The 13,054-nt window shown below is 53.0% G+C and overlaps 1 protein-coding gene across 1 annotated transcript in view; it reads right to left on the bottom strand.

Moving 5' to 3' along the window:
- Window positions 1–13,054, bottom strand: part of CDH22 (cadherin 22) — an 86,056-nt gene that overhangs the window by 55,152 nt on the left and 17,850 nt on the right. The window contains 1 exon segment of the mRNA XM_055814619.1: window positions 2,411–3,375. Coding sequence (XP_055670594.1) covers window positions 2,411–2,635 — 225 coding nt within the window. The 5' untranslated portion in view covers window positions 2,636–3,375.

Genomic DNA, 13,054 nt, shown 5'->3' with positions numbered 1-13,054 from the left:
AAATAAAAACTAGCCCATAATAAAGGCGCACTGTTTGCTCCAAGCCTGAGTTCATCAATTTTCTTTAAATATTAGCAACTTAATTAAATCTGCTTTTTTCCCTTTAATCCTCTCCTCTATCTAAAATAGATCTGTCCACATGCAGAAGTTTGTAACTAGTGCTGACCCCATAATTCTATTTAAAAAACCCAAAGAAATCCACATCAAACTGACAGCAGCCTCAGGGGAAATTACAGTTCAGAAGAAGGATTAGCTAGAGAACCCAGACTTTATGGAAATGGTATCAGCCCTTTGAAAAGCAGACGTAGGTGTGCAAGAGGCGAGGGGCAGGCCCTGGCTACGCTGCAGGGAGCCGCGGCCCCGGCACAGTAAGGCTCCTGGACCCACAGCCGTGCTGGGAGGGCTGGCACACGCTCCTGGTGGGCCACGGGCCACCCCAGCCCTGGCCACTCCAGGCAGGCACCCCACCTTCTCCCAGCCCCGGGGAGCAATATTCACCGGGAAGGGATTTCAGTGCAGGCTGGCTGCTTATTTTGAGCGGGGTGGGTGATGCAGTGAATGATGTGGAAAGGGGCTGTAAAACGGGTTAGTTGTAGGTTCCCGGGTTCGTTTTGGAGATGAGGCAGTTGCTAGGCTACCTCGGGAGTCTGACAGGGCCTGATGCTTCGAGTCGCTTCCCAGGGGAGCTGTGAATTAGCTGTAACTGCATCGAGTGCTGTGGCAGAGGAGTGCAGCTTTTGAGTGTCTGCTGAAATGGACACAAATCACCACTGAAATCCCAGCTGGCCCCTAGCCAAGAAGCCCATTTTCAAGTCTCCTCCAGACTCATGACCAGACAGCCGAGGCCATCAGACAGCCCTGCTGCATGAGCTCTTGGGCATTTTCCTTTGGGGAGAGCCCATGCCCCCACAGGGGCAGCTCCAGCGGGCTTGCAGCAATGCTCCGCTGACTGGTCCTAACAGCCCGCACTCCCTTCATCGGTGTACCGGGAACATCCTTCCAACACGTGGGAGCCACAGGGCAGCTTCTCCACAGCTCCCAGAAAAAGACAAAGCCCAGCAGCCCCAAGGCCAAATGCTCCTTCGGCCGCAGGACACCGGGAGTGGAGGGAGCAGAGGCCCCTGTGCCCCCTCCTCTCGCCGGGGGTGGGTGGGTGTCACACACCAGCAGGTTCCCGAGGACAGGCGCAGCCCTGCCCAGCAAGGCACTGTTCTCTGCAGCAGCTCCAGGTTTGCCAGCGCTCCTCTCCAAAGGGGACACGAGCAATGGCAAGAGCTAGGACAGCACATGCAGCCACCCCCTTGCAGAGAAGGGAGACTGCCTGAGGGAGATCAGGGCTTTTCCAGCACCGGTGGACCAGCACTCCCGTGCGCACTATTGCATCTTCTCACAGCACAGAAGGACACAGTGGTCACAGCAAGCCCAAAACCTCCCAGCGCCTCTCCCTAGAAGCTCATTGATGCCACTGCCTGTGCAAAGCCCAGCATGGATCCATCCCTGGGAGCAGCACAGCAACACAGTGCAGCTCCCAGCGGGCACTCAGGAGTGCCCACAATACAGGCCTGATGGGCATAGCTCCTGGCAAGGCTCAGGAAAGCTCTATCACCAGTGCTGGCCCTCAGGGTCCCTCCAAGCCTTGCCTGCTCACCCCAAGCACCTTCTACACCATGCTGTGCAGGCCCGCCTGAGATACATAAATCCTGCAACAATCTTGCTCTGGCCACAAATGAGCAGGGTTTCTGTACCACAGCTAGAGTGGGACATTCTCCTCTGCCAGCCCCAGCCTGCAGAGGTAACTAGCTAGGAAAGAGCCACTGCAACCTGCAGGACAGAGCACAGTCCTTCCAGGACCAGGAGGGAGCCACAGGGAGGGGCCCCAAACCAAAACCCGGCATATTATCCCCATGTTGAGAGGGCCATAGGGCCAGGGATGGACCATCTTCAGGAATTCAGGGTTGCACCTTGGTGCTATGGCAGCACTTTGGCTCCTCAGATGTGGCAGGGACCAGCACGAACAGATGCCTGCCCTGCCAGCCCAGCCTGCACACCTGCTGCTGCCCAGCAGGTCCTCCCAGAGATGGGGCTGAGCCTTCCCCAGTACAACACCCAGAGCTGCACCCCCTCTTGCACCCAACCTGAACACCATGGGAACCCAGCACACAACTAGAAGAACATCAATCTGAATTTCAATGTGCTTCTGCCCCAGAGTCTGTGGGAGCACATTAACCTCACCACCCTCAGCAGGGACTGGGCTCCTGCTATCCCAGTCCATGCAGTACTTCCCTAGCCAGGCCCCCATGAGCAACCCTCATGCAGGCCCTCTCTCCCCTGCTAGGCTCAACGCTGCTGCCAGCATGCCCTGCTCTACCACTGGCTTGGTCAGCCCCATGGAGACATAGGGTTACCTTACCTTCCCCACATACAGCGGCTCCGTGCCTGTGTACTCCTCCACCACAAAGAACTGATTCCAGACCCAGCCACGCTTCACGCGCCCGCTGGCCAGCAGTGCAGGGTCCCCCGGCTGCCCAAGGGCCGGGCCCTCCACCGCAGTGTGCATGGCCCAGGCCCCCAGCTCCTGGATGGCGCAGAACAGCAGCAGCATGGTCCACAAGAAGCCCTGCAGACCCCTTGCCATTGCGCTCTACGAGGCTGCATGAGCAGTAGCTTTTGGGCAGACAACTAGCATCCTTTAGGGAAGAGGAGGAGGAAAGTCCACACTAGCAGCATGGGGCTCACCAGTTAATGCAGAGCATCCCCATCCCTCCCACATGCTGTGTTTGTAGCTGGAGCACTCCTGTCCCAGCAGGCTGGAGTCACATCTGTGACAACACGCGTCCTGGACCGGCCGCTGCTATCGCAGGAGCAATCAGTGCTGGTGCCTTGCAAGTTGCTCCTGGGTCTCCAGAGAAGAGTCTGGCAGCTGGCATTTGTCCCCGAGGACAGAGCTGCACAGCTCCGTGCTCGGCTGCTGCCGGTCTTGCTGGGGAGTGGGGTCACGTACAGCCCGCTGCCCAGCCCAGCAGTGGGTGGGGGGCTCTGCAGCAGCACACAGGGCACAGGCAGCCGCCACAGTCGTTCACACGAAGCAAAGGGAAACTTCTTCACGTACGGTTTCACAGAGGAGTTAACAGGATGAGCTGCTGCAGCCAGCGACTGCCTGTCCTGCGGTGGCCCTGGACTACTGTGCGATGGGTCTGGCAGCGCAGGTGCCTGGGCCACACATGCAGTTCACAAGCCCATTTGTAACTCCCATCTTCAGGGGGGTGACATCCCAGCACCTGGCGAAGGGTCCTTTGCCCAGCTGATGCCGGTCACTTCCATCCTCTGCTGGCTCATGCAGGGAGGTGCAGGGCAGCCGGCAGCATCCCCAGGAGCCTGGAAAAGGCCAAGGTGTCAGTGCTGGTGTGAGCACGGGGCTCCATGCCCCCCCAGCTGCCCCTGCAGCCCTGGTCAGTATCTCCCACCCTGCCCTGCCCCAGGTGCCCCTCAGCAGAGCCCAGTCCCACAGGTCCTGCTAGAGCAGGTACCCTGGAAGGGAGGGCAGAGAGCTGCAGGTCTGCCATGACTACAGACAGCTGCTCCAACAGGGACTCCCAGACCAAGAAGCCCCACTGTTGAGGGCACCTCTTCCCCACACTGCCCTGGTTGCCGAGGGGAGTGAGGTCTTCTTCTGGCAGGGTGCTACCGCTGCCCACACTGGTGGCAGACGTGTAGGCAGCACCCCCAGCACTGCACAGCTGCTGCTGCCTGCACAGGGCCAGACCACACCAGTCCTGCACAGACAATGCTCATGCTGGAGGATGCCAGCAATTGACAGCAGGAGCTGCTGGCTGTTCGGCCACTGCTGCTAGTCTTCCTAGCAGAAGTTTTCCCGTCATCTCACTTCTGCAGCCATGGGCTAGGAGAAAAGCATCTGTTCAAGGACTCATCACCTGGCTGACTTTAAAGCTAACAGCTTAAAGAAGGCCTCTGGAGTAAGCTTCAAGCCATCCGGCAAGGCGTTATGGACAAAGAGATGAGACCTGTAGCCAAGGGTAGATTGCATTTGGTGAGCACCTGGGGAGGAGAGGCCTGATCAGGAGATGGGGAGGGGTATGCAGCATCCACCTCTCCCTGCACCAACACCCCAAACTTCCACCAGAGCTCTGCGACACCAGCCACAGCCAGAACTACTCATGAAACATGCGCATATTTACTGGTTCACAGAATTAATCTGCTGTCATCGGTTACTCTAAACAGAAGGGTGAAAGAGGATGAATGGAAAGAGGGCGATCCTGGACTAGATCTCCACCTACTCCCCACAGAGGGTGAACTGGACTGAGCTCTGCACAGCCCTCTGCATGATTCTAAACAGCCCCAGCAGTTCAGACCAGGGGCAACTCACAAATATTTCCCTGGCTCTTCCTCACACTTGTCATTCCTCTAGTGCGGCTGCACCAGCGGGGCAGTTTCCCAAAGCATCCAGTGAGCTGCACTGTCATTTCTGCATTTGCCTGTCTGGATACACACTTTGTGAGAAGCACGGGACATACTAGTCCCAGGCACCACTCCACACTGCCTGTTCATGGTTCACAAGTGGTGTTTCATGCAATGTGCACAAATCTGTTCACACACAAGGGCTCACACTCATATTCTATCCATCTCATGCACAGCTAAGAGCACTCACACACACTGGCACTCCTTTGTCCACATTTGTGACTCATTTGGGTGTACACATATATTTTCCCTGCCATGTACACATGCTATATTTCATGTGCATGCGTGTGTTAGCTGTCACATGTGCAAGACCTGTGTACTTCATGCTTGAAGGAGCGCAGGGTCTTCTGTGTATTATTATGTTATCAATCACGGTACAGAAGCACTAAGAGTCCTCCCCACCCCTCTTCCCTGCCAGACCATTTGTTATTAAGACTTGTCCACAGCAGCCATGTCAGGTTGCTGGAAATAGCACGAGTCCCTCTTGCCATCAGGCCTCCCCACGCAGAAGCCACTCATGCCACTGCTCCTGAAGGGCCAGCTACTCTTGCCAATCTGGTGAGAACCCCTGTCATCAAACATCAAAATATGTAACATCGGAGGCTATGCCTAGGTGAACAAGATGACTTGTAGATGGGTGACAGACTGAGTCGCTCCTTCCCACTGTTCAAAGTCTCACAGAGCAAAGTAACTGCAGCCTTTATCGATCAAACACAGGTATAAAGGTTCCTGCTTGGGAGCAATGCAGCTGAGGCTGCCCCACCTGCAGCAGATTTCAGAGCAAGACACAATGACAGTAATAGGACATGTACAAACCTGTCTTATCACACTTATGTGGATGTACAGAAGATACATACAACAAGATACAGCACATCACTGCCACAAACAGTATCTCTCCAATTTCTCACATCTGGAAAACTCGTGGCTATTTTGGAGTTAGATCCCCAGACACCAGGAGATGTCAATAAACTGAACAGCACAAGCTGTACCACAGCAAGAGCTCCAGGCCAGCACCCAGGGCAAACAGTAAGTGTGGGAGGAATACCCTATCCAACATCTCTGCCTTGCCACTCTGCAGCACTTTTGCAGGCAAAGCTTCCAGATGTGTCCAAAGTTCAAGTACAAATGGGTTGTACTTGGTAAATGCCACTGCCAGAAAGAGAACTTAATGAATAGTCCATTCACACACTCCCAAGGACTACTACATAAGCAGAGTCTTGGGGAGAGGCAGTCACCAGCTGCTGAAATCTCTCCCTACCCTGCCTACCCTGACACCCTCTCCCTGCCATCCAGGCTTCTCCAACACTGGTTCATAAAGCCCTGCCAGAAGCCTGACAAGGCAGCAATGCCACTGCCAGAGAGCAGGTCTGCAATCACTGAAGACGTCCTGAACACGTAGGGAGGCTGAAAGAAAGCCAGCCCAATGGTGCAAATCCAGGCAACACCAGCAGCAGCAGCATCTTGACCAAGCTGGCATGAAGGCAGCACGTTGCCCCAGCTGTCTCCAGCATGCAGAGCTCAGGGCGCACATCTGGCAGACACCATCCACACTGGCTCTGTGCGGGCAGCAGGAGCCATCCTTGTTCCCCTCATTGCACCATTTCACACCTGAGTGGCAGCTGCAAGCAGCCGATTTCCTCCATGACCTGACTACCCCAGCCACATGCTGGAGGCAGCCCCGTGTGCATGCAGGGATGGCACTGCTGCTCTCTCGGGAACAGGCACCGTGCCTTTTCTTTCAGCCTTGCCAGAGTTACAGCGCATAAATGGAAGTGGCTAAGTCCTAAACGGTATCAATAAACCGGTAAAAGCAACAATTTAAATGCACACACTAAAGCAAGGCAGAGCAGACAAAGCAAGGGGCAGAAGATGCCGCAGCGGGCAAGCACAGCTCCAGCAGAGCTGCTCTCTGGCTGGCGGACAAGCTGGCACACAGTTCCCAAGGCAACTTGCTCAGCCCTGTTGCATCTGAGCACTCCACAGAGCAGCTACTGCCATGGAGAGGAGAGTCCCGCTGAGCACGCATGGGCTGGGCTGCCGTTGCTGTGGGAACCACAACCTTGTTTTTAAGATCTCAGCCATTATGCTGCTTTTTACATTTAAGAGATTTCTCATCTTACTGCTACGTCTGAACTAACCTGGTTTGCTAGTGGCTGTCTCCTGTCCGAAGTTCAGCTACGCTCAGCTGAGCTGTTGGTGTGCTCTTCCTATGGGCAGCGGCAGAGGCGGTGCAACCCAATTTGCCTTGATGTACCTCCAAGACACTCGGGTCCCAGGCTACAGAGCCCATCTATATGCAACCTATTGCCAGCTCCAGCCCTGAGGACTCAGAGCCACTAGGAACACTGACCCAGAGATACACAACTGGATTCTTCTCCACCCGTAAATTCTCAGCCTGTTTGTCTTCTGTCACAGCTTCAGGCCACAGCTAGGGTCAGTGTCACATTGCTCCTCAGCATGCACACCTTTCTGTCTGTCACATCACAGACCTCCTCCAGAGGCAGCAGATCCAAGGGCCCCAAATGCTGCCTGTGCCCTTGCAGTGGCCTGCACATGCAGCAGCAGGATTTAAAGTACCCCAGGGCTGCAAAGCACTACAGAAGGTTCTGTGCACAGGAACCAAGACTAGCAGTTTTATTTCCCCATATTATTGAAGACCTTTCACCAACAGCTGGAAGTGCCACTTCTCTCTGCCACACATGAGCAGCGGAGCCATAAATAACCAGTGGGAGCTGCTGCTCTTGCAGCCAGAACCAGCCTGCAGCACAGCATCCCAAGCAGGCAGCAGCATGCGGCTGCAGGTGTGCAGCACACATGCACGCACATGGCAGTGAGCCCAGGCACGGCTGTGCCAGGCAGGTTTTCATGCATGCAATGAAGCAACAGACTCACACTGCCTTGGTCCCAGGGTCATGCCCCCTCTCCTCCTGCTCCATCGTGCCTGCTTCCCAGTCATCAGCACAACTCTCCCCCTCCCCTCCCCACAAGAGCGTATGCAGTTTATCGGTATGTATTTGGCACAGCCATACTGTACATCATGTTGACAGTAGAAATTACATCCTGAGCTTATGTTTTACACTGTGCTCTGTCAAAACTCACCGCAGCCCAGTGATCAGGACAAATTGAATAGCATCCCGTCCATGTCAATATTTATTTCATTTTACAAATGCATGCTGATGCAGGGGAAAGCAGGCAAGGGAAGGGGAAAACACAGGCAGGCCACAGCACACAAAGATAGCACTGCCCAATACATTACAGTCCTACACCTACAAACCACACTGTTGCCCAACACAACTGCAGTCCCAGAGTCAGGGCAGTAGTGCCCCAGGAGCCCAGGGAGGGGTGATCCCAACCAAAGGCCAGGTAAGCATCCTGGCAGCTCCTGCAGTGCTCCCTGTGCCCACAGCTCCGTTGGAAAGACTGCCACACCGGTACTATTCTTCTGAGACAAGCCTTTAAAACCAGCAAGAAAATGCAGAGCTCCCCCATCACCTACAACAGATGCAACAGAGCAGAAGGAAAGCCCTCCCTCCTCGACCCCAGCTTGCTCCCTGAGCTAACATAGGCTTGGATGCGTTGCTTTGGCTCCTTAGCATCTCCTGGCAGAGTTGCATGAACTGCCTGCACAAGCATCAAACCACTCCATCTGTTTGGAGTAGCCACAAGAATGCTATAAAAGCTGCTGAGTAAAGCACAGCTTGTGCTACCCGTGGGAATGCAGAGCCACAGAACAAATAACAAGCACAAGACAGGAGCTCCCTAAAACTTGAGCTTTTCCCTGCTTTTCCATGGCATGCCCAGGCCCCAAAGGACACAAGGAAATGAAGGCTGCAGCAGGAAGGTTGCTGGTCAGAGACAATAGCTGAGTCCTGACCCCTATGGCCCTGGGCATGGCCCTCACTGCTATCTGTAGAATGAGTTCAGACTGGGAGTATCAGTCACCCGGCTCCAGCCCCCTTACCCAACAAAGACAAGGAAGGAGCGGACAGCAGCACAGCAGGGATGATCTCCAGGGTGGCGTGGGGGCTAGCAGTTGCTTCCAGCACTTGCACGCAGAAGCCCAACCTGACAGCTGAAAACTGGGAGCTTGTGGACTCCCATGCTGCTGGACAGTTGCTCCTCACACTGTGCTCTCCACTGGGTTCCCAAGGGCAGGGCATGCAATGACAGGGGGAGCTGGGGAGGAGCTGTGGCATGCCTGCATCCCAAGGTCTGCCTTGTTGGTCTAGAACTGGTATCATTCACCACAGACATGAGGAAGCCGCATTGGTCCAGCACGGTTCTGTCAGCTTTGGCACTAAGCATATCTACTACACAGGAAGGACAGAGAGAATAGCACTGAAAGATGCAAGAGGCAGGTCTGAGATATATGTAGAGCACAGACACAGCTTTGTCAGCAGTTTGCAGCACTGCTTCCAACAGGCAGTACTACAGCATCTTTGGAGATGACCCAGGACAGGGGCTGGATGGACAAAAGCTCCTGCAGCAGCCATATGTGCCTTGCTGTTGGAGCTGCAAGAAGAGCACAGCTTCATACCAGCTCCTTCCCCAAACATGCAAGTCTGTCTGGAGACTCTCTCCAAATAGCAGGGCAGATCTTCAGCACCAACCAGTCCCCTCCATTCTCTGCCCAGCACCTCCTGACCCCAGTGTGCCTTTACCCGAGAGCTCAGAGGGTGAGCCCTGGCTCCAGCACTATTCACACATGCTAGCTGTGTCAGGTGCGAGGGAACAGCTGAGGCCACGTGCAAGCACAGCAGCAGCTCTGGGGACCACGCTAGCACCAGCTCAGAGTCTGCATCCACAGGGAGCCCGCCCTGCCTCACACTTGAAAGTGTGGGTGGCACAACAGCCCAGCCTCGGACAGATCTTGCTGGGAGACGGGACAGCAAAAAGCCTGCAATTACTTCAACAGCAATTCTTCTCTAGTACTGCCTACAGTGCAGCACACAGTGTGTAACCACATCTCTCCTCCTGTTAAACAGAATTCAAATGTGCTTAATGCTCCCCTTCCTGGGAAAGGAGCAGGCTGGCTAGAGCATCCTTCCAGTATCTGTTCTATGGAGGTGATACAAGCATGGCAAGGCTGCTACAAAGTTCTAAGTTGGTTCATAATCTCCAGGCCTAGGGCTAAAACATGAACGAACTCAGGCTCTCTGGAGCTCACTTTCTCTACTGGATATTGTAAGACAAGATGAGGCAGAGATACTTCTTTTCTTTTACGAACTTCTCAAAATTTAGAGATGAGGGAGAAGGCAATCCTGCCAGACACAAGATACTATCCACTCCAGACAAGGACACATAGCAGGCGTATCACATGCAAGCATTCAGCATCCCATATGCTGCCTCTGACAACGTACCTCATCAGTACCACACCAACCCCAACCACTGCACCATGGCCAAGCACCCACCTATATTCCCCTTGACTTCCCACAGCTCCTTCCGAGCATCCAAGCAGCATTTTACGCTTACCCCTTTGGGCTGGACAATGGAATAGTCAGGGCATCCACAGCCCTCAGTCCTACAGGGAGGGCTCTGCAGATTTAAAACACTAGGGATGAGCACCGCAACCTGACTGCTGCTGCTTCATTTCCCTCTGCACCACTGCAGTACCACAGCCACAAGCATCTTTGGCTAGAATACATTAACACACACTGCTAATTCTGTGAGGGACATCAGCACGTGTGAGAGCAAAGGTGTGGGATGCCCACTCATGTCAAGGCTGATCACGATCACAGCTGCTGCACTGCAAATCCCCATTCCATAGCAGATCCCACTAGTGATATGGCATTTAAGGCCCAAAGTTTGGATAAACCAAAGCTGGACAATGTGTCAGAATACCGTGGTGCCAGCTAGACAGGCTGTTGCCACTGCAAGCTCTGGAAGCCCCATAGCATCCCTCTGCTGAAATACATTCTGCAGAAGGCATAACTCTAATTCAGCATCCTTTACAGAATCTCAATGCATTTTGCCAGTCAAGCGAGAGATGGCTAGAGATAGCTATCTGGATAGCACATGGCATCACAGCGTGTACAAATGCTGGAGGTAAGTGGCCAAGGGATTCAAAACTGTAGGGGCTTTTGAAAAAGGCTATTTAAATTACTTTTACTTCTGTAGTGAAAGGCTTGTGTAACCAGTTACTGGATGAACATACCCAAGTGCAGGTCCAGACTGTGCAAAGCAATGCTTGATAGCAATCTGGCTTTCAGCAAGTCTTCTGCCCCAATACAGAGCACAGAAGACAGGCAAGTAATGATAAAAACAAGTTTTCTCAGTAATATCACCCTAGTCTCAGCTTTGAAAAATGGGCAGAAAGTCCATCATAATTAGTAAAAGTTTAGTCATGCTTGTTCTTGAAGTAAAACTCTGGGTTTCCTCTTTCTGTTTCCTTGAAATTACTCTCCCAGCAGGGGACTTCTTCCTCTGCTTTTCTTCTCAGATAAATTTGTGCACAGTCCAGGTAAAGTTGCTCTTCCAGAGAAATTTCTACCTGCACAATGCTCAGAACTGTATGACTAAACATCCATTTTCTACCTTCTTTTTAAGTTGCTTTAAGTTTAATTATTGTCCTCTTTGATGCTGCCTTGAGAAATTCTGATAGAAGAGTGCAGCAACTGGAGCTACTCACCACCTTTTGACTTCTCATGTTCAGTCACTTTCTGCTATCAGACACACTGGGAGGAACAGTGTTTGTTAAAGCTCTCACAAAAGCATTGTTTGGAAAAAAAGTATTTTCTAAGTTCATATTTTTTTCCTCCAAGTCTTCTTTGGTCCAAGTTTCAAAGAAATTTTAATTGCAAAGAAAATCTCAGAGTCTGCCTTGGGGAAGAGGTTTTTACAGCCATAACGGTCTCGCTCTGCAGCAATTCTTTCCCAAATATGGAATTTTCATGCCTAGTCTACGTGAATACAATACTTTTAATTCGCTTTAAAAAATAATCTCTGAGAGGAGGTGGAAGCAAGGGCATCTTCCTGTGGCCCCAAGTACATACGTGATTCCCTCTGCCCAGGCCTGGGAGAAACCACCTCCAAGCAGAGAGGGAAGAGAAGCACGGAGCTGCTTGGCACCCCACACCTGCAGGCTGGTGCACAGCTGGCTGCGTCGGGCAGGGCAAGCTGCACCAGCACATCCACACCAGTCCCCACACAAGGAGCCAGCTGACCACAGCTTTCAGGAGGCTCTGACTAACCAGGCAGAGCAACCAGCCTCCGGGACAAACTGCTGTCCCAGATGAGCACGCAAAAGCTCTGTCTCCGAGTGCCAAAGAGGCAAGTCAGGTAAATGGAAGAAACTGCAGCCCCAGAGAGGATGGCTGTCCGTCTCCAGAGCCCAGGAGCTGCTTGACCCCAGAGACAGCAGCCACCGCTCTGCTAGGTCGTTTGTGGTTTCCCCGTTCTGAATTGCACCCTCCAAGCCCTTGAGCGCAGCAGGTCCCTTCCTGCCATTCAGCACTGGGACCACAAGCGCCTGCATAGCCCATCTGTTACACATCAGCCCTGCTAGCCCCATGCCAGTCCCTCCTGCTATTTGGATGCTCCTTTTGCTCCCCTCAGGACCCTGCTTGCTGCAGTTACTCATGCACCACTCAGCACAGCTTCCGAGGAGCAGTAGCGGGTGTTTCCCTCCTGCTTCCTGGAGGGAATCACAAATCACAAATCTCTAGTCAGCTCTAGAAGCAGAAGCCTCTGACACCTGAGCAACAACACAGCACCAGCAGGCACCGGCCTCTCCATCCCTCTCTGCCGATTCAGTGCAGTGCTACAGCCTGGGTACCCAGCAGCTCAGGGCACACCCATCATCACCAGCACAACCAGACACACAGATATTAGCACAGAGTGAACATCTGCAGCGCAAACTCCTGCTGCCACCCCACCAAGCCCCACGCATCAGGAGTGCTGGCACCTGACCCAATGGAGAGAGAAGGCTGATACCACGGGATGGATGATTCAAGGGATCACAGGCAAGTCACTCTTTCCTGTGAACCTGACAAACTGCCTGATGTGCTAGCAAAAAAGCAAAACAAAGCACTTGAGCACATGGATCTGCTAAGGCATGGCTAGTCTTTCCTTTGCCATGTTGTAAACTGAAAGTTGTACACTGCTAAGCACTGCACATCCTAGGACCCACCAACTGCTTCAGCAGAGACAAAAAGCAACGTATCTGTCTAACCTCTCAAAGGCTTGTGAACAGAATCATTATTAGAGGCAGAAGAATCAGAGTTCTCAACAGCTAGGGGTAGACCCCAAAAAAACCCCAAACAAAAAAGAGAAGCCCCATTGCCACAAGCCCAAATCTGGTATAAAAGCTGAAAGGGAAAAAACAAGCAATGAGTTCAGTCATGGCCTGGCAGAAAATAACAAGGGAACCCATGTATGAAGTAAAATCCATGAGACAGGAGATTAACTTAGTCAAGGCTATTGCAAGAAACTTGGACTGAGTTGAAGAACTGGATTGAGCCAGGGGACTGGCCAAACAGGAACTGAAAGTCAGTGCCAAACTGGCATTAACACCCAGATGAAGCTGAAAGAGAGCATGTGAAGGAGAGCCTATCTCTAGCTGGGGAGGAAGACAAGGTGA

Source organism: Falco peregrinus, chromosome 9 (assembly GCF_023634155.1).
Source record: "Falco peregrinus isolate bFalPer1 chromosome 9, bFalPer1.pri, whole genome shotgun sequence".
In the NCBI taxonomy this organism is placed as follows: domain Eukaryota; kingdom Metazoa; phylum Chordata; class Aves; order Falconiformes; family Falconidae; genus Falco; species Falco peregrinus.
The sequence above is the reverse complement of the archived record's forward strand: the minus strand, read 5'-3'. Positions and strand labels throughout refer to the sequence as shown.